Source organism: Ceratotherium simum, chromosome 1 (assembly GCF_057802395.1).
Source record: "Ceratotherium simum simum isolate JZ-2026a chromosome 1, ASM5780239v1, whole genome shotgun sequence".
Taxonomy (NCBI): domain Eukaryota; kingdom Metazoa; phylum Chordata; class Mammalia; order Perissodactyla; family Rhinocerotidae; genus Ceratotherium; species Ceratotherium simum.
The window spans coordinates 14,652,968-14,671,420 of NC_141900.1; the positions used below are offsets into that span (position 1 = coordinate 14,652,968).

Genomic DNA, 18,453 nt, shown 5'->3' on the forward strand with positions numbered 1-18,453 from the left:
CCCCACCCTTGCATATTTGTGAACATCTATCTAGAACAAGTAACACTGTGATTTGGTATTATAAGTTATCATGAAAGTCAAGGTATCATTTCTCCATATTGACTCTTCTTCTGAAGACTAACAATTAAACCGGGAAAGAGAAGAATTAAAGCTTGTATGAAGCACTTCAGAAATAAAATGTAATTTTTCAGTGAGTGGATAAAACCAACACTAATACAAAGAGTCAAAGTTCTCTAACCAACCTCCAGAATGTTTTCTTTTTCATTCATTTACAATATATGTATCTGCTTTCAAAAAACAAAAATTTGATAACGAACATTACCAAAAATCTAACTATACAGCTTACTGACAAATTTAGACTTATGGCTAGATGAAATTATCTTAAAAATGGAAACACTTTTAGTGTTTTAGTCTGAGACTTTTAGTCTGAGAGTATAAAAGTATTAATATAATCAACTGTCAGGAATCCACACTTTAAGTACATGTGTGTATTATATATATATGACAAATATTTGACATTCTTCAAAAAGATTTGCAATTTTGTAGTATTTTAATATTCTGGTAGGTAATAGAAACTTAAGTAAAAGAATAAAGCTACAACACTCAAGGAGAGTCTATTTTAAAAGTTTTCTAGCTTTCTACTCCATACTAGAAAATCACCCTTACACTAGGCACTACCTGAACAGCAATTCTAAAATCAGATCTAACTCAGTCTTACTCACACTTCCCCTTGGTTAAGTACAAGTAAAAAAAGAAATCAATGTTCTCCTCCCTTAACTGATGAACAGGTTTCGAGGGAAAGAGTTATCTCTAGGCACTTACTTGAAGCTAATTTAGGATACAGATTTCAAACCTTCTTCCACTCCACCACCTCTTGAGAAATGAAGAATGCCTTTAGTTATGGGAGCAAAGGAAGCTAAAAGCAAAGGAAAACATAGCAGCTTGCCCATTACTAATTTTGTTTGGGCTCACTGAATGCTGACTTCCATCTTGTCCAATTTCAGTGTTTCTGTGTTATTTAAATATCTTAATTATAAAAATTATCTTTAACACATACAATACCCCAAGAAATTAATACATTACAAATTGTGAGGGAAAATTAAATTTGGTTTTATTAGTCATTTTGAATAGGTATGCAGGCAATTATGAAAATTTTTTTCAAAACTCTAATAGAATTTATTCATATACTTAAGATGAAAGAATAAATACACTTTTATTATTTTATATCTTAATTTTGTGTTTTATGATTTTACGATGATCCAGAATCACCTCTGGTCAATTTAAGAGCAGGTAGAAAGCAAGCACATACTTAGGCCTCCTTTTACTATGTAACTGTGTTGCTGTTTTCTTTTCCTCTGGACTCTTTGAGAGATCATCTCCGCCTGGTAGCTCAGGGGGCAGTGGTAAATCAGCAAGTAGACATCGTAGTTTCTTTTCTACTTCTTTTTTAACTGCTTTTACTGAAATATTTCCTCGTAAGCTAAAAAAGAAAGGAGTCAGACAAATAAACAAAACACAAAAATGTATTTCACGGAGAAGTAAAAATGCAACCATGTCTTACATTTAAGTAGAATGCAATGGCAAAATAAACTGAGTTTCTTTACTTTCCAGCTAAAATAATATACTATATCCAACTGCAAAATACAAAATTTGGGGGTAAAAATGATAATTAGATAAAAAAAGAAAATCTGAACAAAGTATGGACTTTAGTTACTAATAATGTATCAATATTGGTTCATTAATTGTAACAAATGTACCATACTAGTTAACTAAGATGTTAATAATGAAGAAACTGAGTACAGGGTATATGAGGACTCTCTGTAGTATTACTGCAATTTTTCTGTAATTCTAAAACTGTTCTAAAAAAATAGTATATTTTAAAAAATGATATACAATTACTATAAAACTATAAATTAAAAGTGAAAGTTAGGGGCTGGTCCGGTGGCATAACGGTTAAGTTCGTGTGTTCCGCTTTGGCAGCCCAGGGTTCGCCATGCTGAGGCAGCATCCCACATAGAAGAGCTACAACTCCTCAACTATGACACACAACTATGTACTGGGGCTTTGGGGAGACAAAAGGAAAGAGGAAGACTGGCAACAGATGTTAGCTCAGGGCCAATCTTCCTCAAAAAAAACAAAACAAAGTCAACTAGTCACGCTTTACAGGAAAATTCATTAGTTTTGTAATAGCATTTGATTTAATTCTGGTGGAGAGACAAAAACTGGTTTGTTGTAAGAAATAAATAAAACTACATCCTACTATTTATCTTGCCTGTTTAAATAACCACAAACACCTAATTTAGCTTCACCCTTTTGCAGGGTTAATTCTTCTAAATTGGACAGTGATTCTTTAAAAATTTTTTAAGGCTCTAGCTTACTAGCATTACAGGTGAAAGTTTAAGCTCAGCTAGTTTTGTACTTTTTATGACTACATAAAAAAAATAAATACATAAAGAGCTCTGATTTTTAAAGTATATCTTAACTTGGTACTTACTTTAAACCTCCCAGATATTACAAAATCTGTTTAATAATATGACATGTTGAAAGAGAATCTTATAATGATAATATAATTTGGACTTCACATACTTTCGTTGCAGTTATGAAAAAGTTTAGTGAGACTACACTGCTGTAGTCAGAAACTGCTAATGATGTTATCAATGTAAATCATTTTATTTTAATTATTACTTCTATTCATGTTGAATATTAATATTATTGTACAACAAATGGATCCTTTAATACCATCTGATAAAAACTATTTATCAGTAATCCTAATAAAATTGTGCCTTATCTTTATAACCTCATGGTACTCACTAGCAGGTTCTTTAACGGGGAAAACATGAAGGAAACTGGTTTACAGTTACAGTTACAGCCCACTTTTCAATTTTAATGTCCCTCCATTCAACAAATACTGATTGTACACTTCTATGTGCTAGATATTATGTAAGGCATTGGAGTTTAACAAGAAAAACAATAACAAATACATTAAGATACAGTTCCTCTCAGAAAGGAGCTTACAGTCTTTTGGAAGGCAGTCAGGTAAGCAGCAGGATAAAGTACTATACAAACCAATTCCCAGAGCAATGTGGTAGCTAAATCAAGATTGAAAGACAGTAAAAGCTTCTTTCTAGAAAAGGTACCACTTGAACTCTGTCTGAAAATAAGCCAATTTAAAATAATTTATTTAGAAAACTGTAGTCTCATTTAAAAAAAAAAAAAAGAAAACTGTAGTCTCTAATTTGTAATTAGGCTTCAAAAATTCTTATTTTTCTAAAGATTCAAATCAACATTTTGGGGGAAAAAAACTAACAGTGTTACTTTTACTTACAACTTAAAATTTAAAAGACTGTATTCAAATATATCATTGTATGAACTATCAAATTCAGCAAGACTCTCAGACTTAAGAGAAATAAAATATCACTTTCCAAGAATAACATTATATAATTAAAAACACCATATTTTCACTGAATACTTGCAACAACCAAACAAGAAATGTGATTTAAAAATGTTTCTATATACTACAGCAGTAAAAACAACAAAATGCCTTAACGAGAAGGGTACAAGACCAACAGAAGAACATTAAAAGATATGACTGATGAACACAAAACTAGATCTGAATGAACAGAAAGAAACCATGTTTCTGTATGGGAAACTGTAATACAGTAAAGCTGTCAGTCTCCAACTTAACCTATTACATTTAACAGAGTCCCAAGCAAAACCGGAACAAGTTTTTTAAAAACAATTTGACAAGCTGACTGACTATAAAATTTGTCTAAAAATAAAGGCAAAAAACTGCCAAGAAATTTCTAAAAAAGAATAAAGAAGTGGGATTTGCCATGTCATATGGTTTACCTGTTTAAAAGATCCCAAACTAGACACCAATGGCTGCTTAAAGTTAAAGAATATGTATTACTGTCTACCCAATGTTTTGTAAAAACTGGGAATTGTCAATATTTTTAAATCAGAAGATTTACATAACCATTCAGATTCCAGGCTTCTTTAAAAAATCAAAAGCTCTAGCAACACTGAGCCCAAATTCATGTACAGCAGCACTGAAGTTGTGGTTGAAAAGCAGGGCTATTTACTAATCAGTAATTTACTCCATCCTTTCACTTTTACATTACCTGCCTACCGCTGTAATATAAATTTGAGTCTGAGAGCCAATATACCAGGCATCTAAAGAAGTTAAAACAGAAAAGTACTGGCAAAGAAATAATAAGACATGTTAATAAAAAAGAGACTCCAGAAACACATAAATATTTATAAGAATTTTTATATATGGCACCACAAATCAGTGAGGTGGATTATTCAATAAACGATGTTAGTAACAACTAGACCTATTAGTCCACAGGGTGATGGGGAAGAGCAGATAATCAGACCATGCCTTTCTTCTTACAATAACCAAAAACAAATTTCTGTGAAATTTGAGTTAATCCTTTTTTAACTTTATAATCTCATAAGTGTTAAAGGAAAAATGATATATCTAACTACATTATAAAATGGGAAACATCCAGGGGCTGGCCTGCTGGCATAGTGGTTTTATTTTTTATTTTTTTTATTTATTTATTTATTTTTTAAAGATTTTATTGATTTTATTATTTTCCCCCCAAAGCCCCAGTAGACAGTGGTACGTCATAGCTGCACATCCTTCTAGTTGCTGTATGTGGGACTCGGCCTCAGGATGGACGGAGAAGTGATGCCTCGATGCGCACCCGGGATCCGAACCCGGGCCACCAGCATCGCAGCGCGCGCACTTAACCACCAGGCCACAGGGCCGGCCCTGGCATAGTGGTTAAGTTCACACGCTTCGCTTCAGTGGCCCAGGGTTCGCAGGTTTGCATCCTAGGCGTGGACCTACACACCACTCATCAAGCCATGCTGTGGCAGCATCCCACATACAAAATAGAGGAAGACTGGCACAGATGGTAGCTCAGAGACAATTTTCCTCAAGCAAAAAAGAGGAAGATTGGCAACAGATGTGAGTAGTTAGCTCAGGGCCAATCTTACTCACCAAAAAAAAAAAAAAAAAAGGGGAAACATCCATACAGCCAAAAACAAAACAATAAATGTTAAAGAAAAGCAACAGACTCTGAGAGGCAAAGGTCAGGATCTCTAACACAGGGAGCACATACAAATCAATTAGAAAAAGGAAAATAATCTTAAGGAAAAGACAGCATAAGACATGAACAAGCAACAAGGAAAAAATAGCCAACAAATGTTCAGAAAGATGCTGTATCTCAATAATCAGAAAAATGCAAAATTAAATAATTATACATTTTAAAGTTTGTCAAAAACTCAAAATTAAAAACATTCAGTGTTGCTGAAACAATTTCATACATTTGGGTGCATAAATTGGTACACAGTCTCATTAACATACAACTGGGAAGTTTCTATCAATTTTAAATGTGCAGACTTTGGCCTTGCAACTATCCTACAAAAATTGCTCACATGCACATAAAATATTAATATATAAGAAGAGTTTAATTGCAAACAATTATAAATCTGAGTATCCATTAATCAACAGCAGAATAGTTAATAAGAGCATGATGCATCCATTCCTCTAGATAGGAATACTGAACCTATCGATACCAACATGGAAAGATCTCCAACATATTAAATGAAAAAAACAACTCAAGAAATATTATGCATAGTATGATCTTAATTTTTTTTAAAAAGAAAACAATTTATTATATGAAAACATACAGTTAACAGTCTATCTTATGATTTTCAGCGAGTAATGGATTCCAGGTCTGGGAGAGAAGCAAAGTTCAAAGTGAGCCTAAAAGATACTATTTGGCTAGGAAGCAAGGAAGCACTCAAAAACAAATGGAGTCATGTCAAAAGGACAAAAGAGTCAGCTTCAAAGACTTCCCACTGGCCAAATTCAGACAACTGGAGCATCAAAAAGAGTGACTGTAACTGGTGTTGAATCAATCTTTGGCCACATATGTCAGTAGCAGTACTCAAGAGTCTTAAGAAACTTCTATATCCATGAAACATACAAACACATTTAAAGAAAGAAAAGCAGAGAACAACAAACAAAAGAGAGAAGACACAGAAAAGAAGGTGGGTCAAAAAAATTTTTCTAATGACCAAGTATGAAATGTGCCACCATCACCATCTCATTAAAAACAGATGCACAAAGAATATCCTCTTTAAGCATTCACATGGGTACGTCCTGAGTTTTTGAAAATATCACCAGTAAAAATTCACCCCTAAAGTATATATGAAGAATAAAGTAGAGAACAACCAGTCTCACTGGTCCAGAATCACCGGATTCTTGACAACTCGGTTATTCTCTCACTAATGAAGTGACTCAATTCTGCACTCATGCCTCTCTCTCTGTGTGCTGGAGAGCCTATTCCAGGACTCATCAAAATCACAAATCACTACTGTTTTGAACCTTTAGTGTCCCTAGAGAAGAGTCAAACCTGCAAATACCACAGAGTAGTATAATTGGATAACACACCTAATTAAATTGGATGGGGTCTCTCGGCAACATTTTTGACCGGAGAAACAAGATGCCTCAGAGGGCATGAAAACAGGAATTTTTGTTTGTTTCAAATTATAAAATTTCCATAATGCTAGCCAAAGTGAGCACTTGAAAGACTTGCCCACATGGCATTTTTATCCACTTGTTTCCAAATTCTATAAAGATGTCAGATAGAAAAATTGTCCATATGGTTGCTTTCTGACAGAAAGTAGGGGGAGAAAACAGTTCTGATTTCTTCATAAAAATAAAAATGAAAAAGGTTAAGTGCTATAATATGGAGATATCACACGATAGCATAATGCTTCTATGCTAGCATACATTTTAGAAACATTCTTAGAACTACATTTACTTTACGGTCACTCTTACCAAATAAAAAACGAGTCATACTCCCAATATTCACAACAGAAATTTGTAAACATGTTAAAGGAAAGCATAACCACATTATAGGTTTTCTGTAATATGTAATTAATCTCTAATAGCAAAAAGTTAAAAGAGTCAAGAAAAGACTAAAAAGTGATAAATTCATAAAGCCATCTAAAGTGATAAATTTATAAGGCCACTGTAGAAACTTGGAAATAACCAACATACATGCTTTATACCATCTAGGGCAGACTCGCTCATAAAATGTCCTGTCTCTGACAATATCATCAAGGAATACTAAGCTAAAGAAAATACTGGCATTTCTAACTCCCGAATTCAAACTGAAATATACATTGTACCTCAAGGCAACTGCAAATTTTTCCTGGAATTCTTAGCATAAACTATGATTTTGTCACTTTACAACTATAATTTACAAGCAATGTGCTTCATTTTAAGACGTACATAATAAAGAGAATTAATTAATTTACTTACAGTCTTTGTTTAATAAAGTTTTTTTTTGAGGGGGTCAAATAATTTCTCACTTCAAACTTGCATTTTTTTTCTTTAAATAGTATTGACAAAATTTTTTGTTCTTACCTATCAGCATCTTTATCTTCAGGCAGCATGGGAGGCAAAGGTAATGGTGGTAATGTAGAAGTCACTAAAGCCACATGTTGCTCCTTCTCCTTGGCTCCTATGCTTGGTGTAAGTGGTTTGGTTTTCTCTTTAAGAGATACTGGTTCCTCCTTTGTAGCAGCAGATTTACTCTCCTTCCCAACTACAACTGCTTTCTTGGTGGCTTTATCTACAATCAAATTATTGTCCACCTTTGTTACCTGAAGAGGTGGCTTTGTTTTTGCCTTGTCATTCTTTAAAGTTCCACCACTTGAGGGAGAAGGTGCATGCTCAGTTTTAAGTTTCTTCACATCCTTCACATGGTTAGTTTGTGATGCGCTGGCACCAGTCTCTGTGTTCCCCTTGGTAGGTGTAGAAGTGTTTGAGGCTTTGGTAGCTTTGGCAGCGGCCTCAGCAGCTTTCGCTGCCTCTGCAGCTCTTGCTGCCTCTGCAGCTCTTGCTTTTTTATTCTTGTTCAATTCAGCTGCCAAGCTACTCTTCAGAGTTAGTGTGCTAGGAGAAATGCTAGAATGACGACTTCTGGATCTAGACAATCTGTGCCTGCTACGAGATCTTGAATGCCTAGATGAATATGGGCTTCTGCTTCGGGATTTGGCAGACCGTCTGGTGGAAAATAATTAAGATTTAGTCAGTAATTCAGAGAAGTTCAGTTTGAAATTTACCAAAACTGCTAACTTGAGCCTGTGAAATAGAACAGAAATTTATTTAATTTCAAAAGCATAATACTATAGTTTTTATGGGAGGATTTTTAAAAAACAAAAAGTGCTTTCAAGTGGAATATTATCTGGTGGCTACAGTTATTCTGAAAATAGACTGACTGTCTTGATCTTGGTCTGGCCTACTAAGGCTCAAATGTGAGGGTGGATGAAAGTAGATTTCTGTGAGAAGAAATACAGTCGACCCTCCCTATTCACGGGTTCCACGTCCGCAGATTCAACCAACCACGGATCAGAAGACATACGACGGTTCTCTCTCTACTGATATACACATACAGACTTCTTTTCTTGTCACTATTCCCTAAACAATACAGCATAACAACTGTTTACATAGCATTTACATTGTACTAGGTATTATAAGTAATCTAGAGATGATTTGAAGTATACAGGAGGATATGCGTCGGTTGTATGTAAATAGTACACCATTTCATATAAGGGACTCAGATTTTGGTATCTACAGGGATCCTGGAACCAACCCCCTGTGAATACCGAGGGAGGACTGTAAGAATTAGGGGGAAAAAGTGTGACAAGGCATTACTGTTATCTCAGAAAATAGAAGTAGGCAACAAGGATGCACCAATTGCAGCAGTAGAGGGTGAAGTCTGACCAATCTTCAACCAGCGAGAGAATCTCTACATCTCAAAAGCACCCTCACCTGTAAGTTCAGAATTAAGTAGTGCTCTGTCTACTGCAAGAGTGAAAAAGATGAAACCTGTCATTAGGCAGTAAGTAAAAACAGTCTCTACATCTTGGAAATTACTTAATAATGACTGTGCAATTCACTTCTCAAAAATTACCGGAAAACACAAAAACTAATATATATTTAAAAGTATGGTGGCAATCAAAGTTCCTATAAAACAAATGCAGCACAGCACCAAGAGAAATAAAGCTGAGCTTTTCAAATCCACACCTTAGCAAAACTTAAAAAAAAAATACTCACAAGACAAAGGCACTGTGACAGTACTTTGACATGTTTGACATATCTCATTTAAAACCACATCAACCCCAGTCAAGTATCTGCAGTTTACAGACAAGAAATTGAATCTAAAATGTTATCTGAAGTCAATCCCATACTCATTAATAGCTGCACTGATTATTATCTTACTGCCACTACCCTGTCTCTCCAATATTCTTCAGCCCTATGCTGTGCCCAAGGAGGCTGACCTCAACAGATGCATCTTATGGGTTCCAGTGATATCTGTCACTAGCAGAAGATCAAAAGGCAGAAAAGGCTGGATTATTTCTTCCTAGCTCCCTCCCTCCTCTTGGCCACATTTTCTGACAGAAGCTGTGTCCCTCTACTACCACAGCCCGTGTCAGGCACCCCCTTCTCCACAGCTCTCACCAGGCTCTAATAACACTATATTTCCCTTGCCCCTTTGAGCTTCCCTCTATAACTAGTGAAAGCATCCCTTGTGGGTTCCCTTAATCCACCCCTATCTCTGTGGTCCTTCATTAAAGTCTCTTAAACCATCTGAGTTGAATTCAGTTTCCCTCTAGAACCTTGTCTTATCTAGTTGTATGCCAGGTCTTACACTCAGATCTTTTGACTCTAAAGTAGGTAAGTTAACACAATTAATACATTAACACACTGCCAAGGAGATAGCTTTGCTGGAAGTTATGGGGAGAGGGTAAATGAAGCGAAGAGATTCCTAGGATCCCGTAATTAAATGGGCAGAGAAAAGGAAAAACTGGAAATACTTGTATATATCTGACATTAATATAATATGGGGCAAAAGTTAAACATTCTACAATTGTAGTATGAAAACAAATGATGATTAGGTTTAGAATAAACGCAAATACAATTCAACTTCTCCCTTGTTCTCTCGAAAACATTTCAAAATGTACACAGGGCCTACTAGCGTTCAGCATTGAGCTAGTGTTTCATACAAACCCCATACTTTACACAAAGTATTTATGTAACATTATTTTAGATTAATGGGACCACTGGTTTAGAACACATTCTAATATAAGGCTTGCTTATCATTAAATATTCATATACACCAATCATTAAAATCACCCACCTTGTAAGCTCATGATGTCTTACTAAAAGAACTGAAATGGATAGTAGATAGCAAGCCCTTGTTTTATAGATAAGATTTTTCTTCTTTTTAAAAATGTTTTTTCTAATATTTCTGTACTGTAGAATCTGCAGCGAACACATAATACCTGTTTCTTGTTTGTTTTTAATGTTTTTAAGAAGTTATAGGATCTCTTTCAAAAGTTAAGAGAACTTTTTATGTTTCTAAGAAGGTTTCCCAAATTCATACAACACAAAGCAGAACCAGGATAAAATATCCAGTTTCCTGAAACCCAACTGGTTAGTGCTGTTAATTAGGTTAGTGTTCCTTAGGGAAAGAACATAGTTATTGTTCACTCGACTATATCACAGTCTCTCCAAGAGCCCAGATCTTCTGAAATTTTGCCTAATTAACAAACACTCATTCTTAAAAATTTTACTATAATAATATCTAATCCCTCATTACGTAAAATAATATAGAACAGCACTATCCAATAGAACTTTCTGGGATGACAGAAATGTTCTACACATGTGATGTCCAATACAGCAGCCACTACTCACAACATTTTTTAGCCTAATTCTTGTACCTTGCTTATTTCACATGCTAAAAGAAGCTATGTCCATTTCAAAAACTTGTTGATAACCCTTCTAAAAAGGTACAAAAATGCTTCCCATGCAAAGACGGTTCAACATATGCAAATCAATAAAAGTGATACACCATATTAAAAAAATAAAGAATAAAAATCATATGATAATCCCCATAGATGCAGAGAAAGCATTTGACAAAATTCAACATCCTTTCATGATAAAAACGAAACAAATTGGGTATAGAAAGAACATACCTCAACATACTAAAGGCCATATATGACAAGCCTACAGCTAACATCATACTCAACAGTGAAAAGTTGAAAGCTTTTCCTCTAAGATCAGGAACAAGACAATGATGCTCACTCTTGCCACTCTTATTTAACACAGTATCTCAAGTCCTAGCCAGAACAATTAAGCAAGAAACAGAAACAAAAGGTATCAAAATTGGAAAGGAAGAAGTAAAATTTTCTGCTTGCAGATGACATGATCATAAAGATAGAAAATGCTTCAAGACTCCACTCAAAGCTGTTAGAACTAATAAACAAATTCAGTAAAGTTGAAGAATACAAAATCAATATACAACAATCAGTTGTGTTTCTATAAATTAGCAACAAACTATTGGAAAGAAAAAGCAAGAAAACAATCCCATTTACAACAGCATCAAAAAGAGCAAAATACTTGGGAATAAATTTACCCAAGGAGGTGAAAAAAATTTAAGATAAATAATAAATGGAAAGATATTCCATTTTCAGGAATTAGAATAATTAATATTGTCAAAATGCCCAGACTACCCAAGGAATTTGCAGACTCAATGCGATCCCTATCAAAATTCCAATGACATTTTTCACAGAAACAGAAAAAACAATCCTAAAATTCAAATGCAACCACAAACGACCCCAAAAACAATCTTGAGAAAGAAGAACAAAGCTGGAAGTATCACACACCCTGATTTCAAACTATATTACAAAGCTACAGTAATCAGAACAGTATGGTATTGGCATAAAAACAAAGACATAGATCAAGAGAACAGAATGGAGAGCCCAGAAATAAACCCATGCATCCAGTCATACCTCAGTATCTGTGGGGGATTGGTTCCAGGAACCCCCACGGATACCAAAATCCATGGATGCTCAAGTCTCTTATATAAAATGGCCTAGTACAGTGAATACAGTTGGCCCTCCTATCCGCGGGTTTCACATCCGCGGATTCAACCAACCACATGCAAAACTCACGGATACAGAGGGCCGATCGTACATGGTGAATTAATTTTCAACAAAGGAGCCAAGAATATGCAATGGGGAAAGGATAATCTCGCTAATAAATGGTGCTGGGAAAAGTGGATAGCCACATGCAAAAAAATGAAACTGGACCCTTATCTAATATAATATACAAAAATCAACTCGAAATGGGTTAAAGACTTGAACAAAAGACCTGAAACCGTAAAACTCATAGCCAGAAACACGGGGTAAGCTCCTTGACATTGGTCTAGGCAATGATCTTTTGGATTTAACACCAAAAATAAAGGAAACAAAAGCAAAATTAAACAAGTGGGACTACATCAAACTAAAAAACTTATGCACAGCAAAGGAAATCATCAACAGAATGAAAAGGCAACCTATAGAATGGGAGAAAGTATTTGCAAACCACATATCTGATAAGGGGTTAATATCCAAAATATACAAAGAACTCATACAACTCAAATAGAAAAAAAAAAAACCCAATTAAAAAATGGACAGAGGATGTGAATAGACATTTTTGCAAAGAAGACATCCAAATGGCTAATAGGTATCTGAAAAGGTGTTCAACATCATCACTACTCACCAGGGAAATGAAATTCAAAACCACAATGAAATACCACCACACATCTGCTAGAATGTCTATTACAAAAAAGAGGAGATGATAAATGCTAGCAAGGATGTAGAGAAAAGAGAACCTTTGTAAACTGTTGGTGGGAATGTAAAGTGATACAGCCACTATGGAAAACAGTATGGAGGTACCCCTAGAAGTCAAAAATAGAACTACCATATGATCCAGCAATTCCACTTCCGGGTATATATCCAAAGGAAACAAAATCACTATCTCAAAGAGATATCTGTACTTCCATGTTCACTGCAGCACTACTCACAATAGCCAAGGTAAGGAAACAACCAAGTGTCCATCAACAGGATGAGAGGATAAAGAAAACTGGGGAGGTGGGGTGGGGGGAAGGGTATGTATGTACATGCCTGCGCATGCTTATAAAAATGGTGGAATATTATGCAACCTTAAAAAAAGAAGGAAATCCTGCCATTTGCAACTAGACAGATGAACGTGGAAGGCATTATGCTACGTGAAATAAGCCAGAGAAAGACAAATACTGCATGGTATCACTTACATGTGGAATCTGAAAAAGAAAAAGTCAAACTCATAAAATAGAATAGTTGCCAGCAGTTAGAGTGTATGGGAAATGGGGAGGGGTTGGTAAAAGGGTACAAACTTTCAGTTATAAGATGAACAAGGTCTGAAGATTTAATGTACAGCATGGTGACTACAGTTGATAATACTGTATTGTATAAGTGAAATTAATTTGCTAAGAGAGTAGAACTTAAGTGTTCTCACCAAAAAAAAAAAAAGGTAAATATGTGAGGTGATGGATGTGTTAATTAACTCAATTGTGGGAACCTACTCACAACGTATACATAAATCAAATCATCACATTGACACTTTAAATATATTACAATTTTATTCATCAATTATATCTCAATAAAACTGGGGAAAAAATGCTTCCCAAACTGAAAAGCACTATATAAATAAAAAGTGGTATTACTTTTTCAAAAATCTGTCTCTCAGTCATCCCTTTTGTTACCTTCTCAGTCAAAACTCTAAATATTCCTATGTAATTTGCCGTGTATTGGTATCATAACAGCTCTATTAACTATATAAGTACTATAGCAGTCTCTTAAATTCATCTTGTTTCAAATATTCACCCTATCTAATCCATACTTAGATGCAAAGCAAATATCTTCCTCTAACATCTGCTCCTTGCCATTCTCTATTTTTAATTTCACCACTCTCCTCCACCCAGTTACCCAGGCTAGAAATCTTTCCAGTTTCCTCGTGCCCATACCACAGCCCACCAACTGTCTCATTTAACTGATTGTAACTCTACATTCCCTTACATCCATACTTCTTTGCATGTTTCCTATTGCTGCTCTAACAAATTACCACAAATTTAGTGGCTTAAATGACACAAATTTATTATCTTACAGTTCTGGAGGTCAGAAGTCCAAAATCAGTCTCATTGGGCTAAAATCAACATGTCAACAGAGCTTTGTTCCTTCTGCAGTCTCTTGGGAATATCTGTTTCCTCACCTTTTCCAGCTTCAAAAGGCTGTCCATTCCTTAGTTCATGGTCCTGCATCAATCCAACCTCTGCTTCTATCACCACATATCCTCTCTCCCTCTGCTTCTGTCATCACATGGCCTTTTCTGACTCTGACCCTTCTGCTTCCTTTTATAATGACTCATGATTACATAGGACCAACCTGTATAATCCAGGGTAATATCTCCATCTCAAGATCCCTATTTTAATCACATCTATAAAGTCCCTTTTGCCATGTAAGGTAACATTCACATGGACATCTTTGCTGGGGCCATTATTCAGCCTACCACACCCACTTCTTCTATTCTCAAGGCCACTATTCTATTTCAGACCTCATTACCTCTCCTCTAGGCTACCTTATCATCTTAAAAACAACTGATCTCTTCATATCTAGTTTCTCTCTGCTCCAATTATTTCTACAGACACCATAACCAAACTGTCACCGTTCAGTGATGATTACATGTTCCAAATTCACTCACTTTCCTTCTCTTTTTAGTAGTTATTCCAAACCTTCACAACTTTCTTCAAGCTCACAACACCATTCTCAAAGTCTTTTTTTAACACCACTTTATTTCTATTTTGCAGAAAAAAAACAAAGACTATCAGGCATGTCTCCTGCCTGCAAACAATCTGTACCTCCATCCACCTCACATTCCCCCTGATCTCAGAGTAGAAGTGTTCCTCTTCCAATCCAAGGCTAACTCCTCTATAGTGCTATCAATCCCATAATCTCTAGATCCTTACTTCAAAGAGTGTGGCCCACAAATCAGCCTCACCTGGGAGCTTATCAGAACTGCTGTATCTCAGACCCAGACCCAGACCTTCTGATTCAGAATCTGCATTTTAGTAAGATCCCCATTAAAGTTTGAGATGCACAATGCTAAGCTCCTCTATGGTTACTCTATTACTTGTGACTTAACTCTGATATCCATTTGCTATTTCCTCTCAAGGAATAAATAACTCAAGTCTCTAAGATCTTTAAAAACAAACAAGAAAAAACAAGCAAATGATGATACCTTGATATTGTATCTTTAACTCTCCTTCCAATTACAGGCAAATTCTCATCCCCCCCATATACACCTCAAACTATAATCTGGCCTATATCCTCAATGAAATTACTGAGGTAACCCACGACCCACCCTTGGGGGGAAAAAAAGGGAAGAAAAAAAGAAAGAAAAATATCAGTTTCTGTGATGACAATGTTGACAGTAACACCCTTAAAAACATTTCCTAACCACTTCCACTACCTTCTTTTTCCTGATTATTTTCTTACTTCTCTGGCTGCTTCTCAGTGCTCCTTAGTTCCTCTTCTTCGCTATACTCATTCTCCCACAATAACTTAATGTATGCTTATGTATGGCTTAAAATTATTATCTAAATATTGATTACCCCCCAAATCACTCTCCCCCTGCCAATTATCCAACATGCACCTTCAACACAATACAGCTAAAACTATTAAGTTTCCTCTCCAAATCCACTCCTTTTCTCCTTAAACATATCCTATTCTCAGGCAATGGCATCCACTGAAATAGCAGAAATCCAGAAGTCATTCTATATTCCACATGGTCCTTTTTCCTCCCTTTTCCCATATCCAACTGACCTCCAAGTCTTGCCAATTCTACATCTTAAGCATCTCTCCAATTTTCCAGACTCTTTATCCCCATAGCTACTACTCCACATTAGGTCTTACATCATTTCTCACTTGGCCCAGTGCAATAGTCTCCTTACCAGGTTCCCCACCTCAAGTCTCTACCCTTTCCAATTTGCTCTTCATACTGCCACCTGAATCTTTCAGTTATCTCTCTACCAAAACTCTTCATAGCCTTGCACTACATACAAAGACCTTGTCCAGACATCCCAAAACACATAACGTGCCAAGCTTAGAACGTTTCTCTCACATTGTTCTCTTCACCTTTTTTATCTGCTAAGCACAGAGATACTTCATATTAAAGCAAAATGTCTACAATGCCTCTACAAAGCCTTTACTTATTATGCCAGGCAGCTGGAGATGTTCCTTGTCCCATGATCCTACCATGCTTTGTTCATACCTCATTAGAATAATAATTAGATAACCTGTCTTCCCCAACAAAACTTAGATCACTGTATCTTCATAGCCCTAACTAGTACAAATCTGGCAATGGTAGACGCTCAAAAAATATTTGCAGAATTAAGCACACTGCTGATAGTATTCCTACTGACCAGAATTCACTTTCCTTAGCCTAGTACTAAGGTGCTACATGATCTGTCTGGTCCTAACCTACCCTTATCAAGTTCTGAATTTGCCTAATGCTTTCATGCCTTCACTCCCACAGATTCACCTACTGCGAATATCCTCTTCCCCTCCATCTCCTATTTATTAAGTCCTACCCATCTTTCAAGGCCTAATACAAGTGTCCTTCCTTCTTCATAAAACCTTACCACCAACTCCAAGAAAGAAGCAAGCTCTCCTTTCTTTGAACCCCCATAGTGCCTTATGTGCATCCTTCTTATGACCTTTATCATTCTTAACTTTGTATTTTAGATATTTACCACATTGTCTACTAGACATATCCTATTTGAAGAGCATAAACCAGGTCTAATTCATTTTTGCATCACTCCACAGTCCTTAGCATTATACCACTCAAATGGAAGTCTTTTATTGAATACACAAACATACCACTTTGAACCTCAGTTTACAAAGTATTTTTATAAATGTTTTTTTCATTTGACTTGCTCTTCATAGCAACCAAGGTATAGAGAAAGCAGATGGGGCAACTAAGATTAAGAAAATTTATTTAGAGGCCAGGAGCACGAAGAGTTAAAGTCAATACTCAAGACCACATTTTTCAATCCAAAGCCAGGCACTATTTATTGCTACCACACTATACTACATCCTTCCCCTCCATTTATTTAATTCTTACCTGTCTTTATGGGTCAAGCTAAAGTCCCATCTCCTCTGCAGCCTCCCCATTTGCTGAAATCACATAACATTTGTTGCACACTGCCTTGTCTTTTAAAAACATAAATTGTGTGCGGGGGTGGGGGGGGGGCGGGCGACCCCATGGCATAGTGGTTAAAGTTCAGCACGCTCTGCTTCGGTGGCCTGGGTTTGTGGGTTTGGATCCAAGGCACAGACCTACACTAGTCATCAGCCATGCTGAGGCGGTGACCCACATACAAAATAGAGGAAGACTGGCACAGATGTTAGCTCAGGGCTAATCCTCCTCAAGCAAAATAAAGTGGAAGATTGGTAACAGATGTTAGCTCAGGGTAAATCTACCTCACCAAAAAACAAAAACAAAAAGACATAAATTGGATTATGTCATGTCTTTGCCTAAAACTCTCCAATGGCTTCGCATTGCATTTAGGATCAAAATAAAAATCTTTATTGTGATCCACAAGACCCAAACAGCCTCTCATCTTTATTACACCCTCCTTCACTCTCTAGACTCCAGCCACACCAGCCTTTTTTTCTGATTCTTCAAAAGGTCATGCTTCTTCCTGACTTGACACCTTAGCACATACTGTTTTCTCTTCCTGGGATGCTTAGACCATCACCTGGCTGGCTCTTTCTTGTCATTCAGGTCTCCACTTAATTATCAACTCCATAGTAAGGCTTTCTCTCACCAGAAAGATAAATTAGCACATATATACCCCTCTCCTCCACCACTGATCCTACTTATCACCATATCCCCCGTACCTAAAACTGTGTCTGGTGTGTAATAAGGGATCAAAAGATATTTACTGAATCAATGAATAAAACAGGTTATCCACTTCCCTGAATGCCTGCAAATACTAGCAGAATGCTTTTGTAACAGATATCCAGCTAGTTAACTAATGGGCATGGGTCCACTGATAAAATTCTACTTAAAACTAAAAAAATTTAGGAGACAGAATTATATTTAGTTAATTAGCTTCTTCATATAAACACTGAAACGAACTTATTATTTTTATTAACAACCAAATATTCTACAACCATTATCCCATAGGGATTTAACGAGCAAACTAATTTTTCTTACGTAAACCTATATTCATTCCTTATTTTTAATAACTAGAGGGTCTTCTTGATTAAAAAAATAATACAGCCACAGAACAAATACAAATGGCAAGTAAAGGAATTTAAATGCTCCCTTCTCTCTGGTTCCCAGAAAGGCAAAATAAAATGATGGTAATAAATTTGCATCCCTCAGAATGGCAAAAACAGAAATTTTGAAAATATCAAGTATACACCAGAATTCAGAGAAATGGTCACTCACATAAATTATCAGAAAGAATATAAAATTGCTAAGCCTTTTTAAAAAGC

General features: G+C 35.8%; 1 protein-coding gene across 2 annotated transcripts in view; it reads right to left on the reverse strand.

Moving 5' to 3' along the window:
- CDK13 (cyclin dependent kinase 13) overlaps nt 1-18,453 on the reverse strand; it is a 117,639-nt gene that overhangs the window by 84,027 nt on the left and 15,159 nt on the right. For both annotated transcript variants that reach the window (XM_004441469.3, XM_087435353.1), the window contains exons 2-3: nt 7,448-8,089; nt 1,310-1,480 (exon numbers count right to left, since the gene is read on the reverse strand). In XM_004441469.3, the coding sequence (XP_004441526.2) occupies nt 1,310-1,480; nt 7,448-8,089 (813 nt within the window). The remainder of the gene's footprint in view (nt 1-1,309; nt 1,481-7,447; nt 8,090-18,453) is intronic.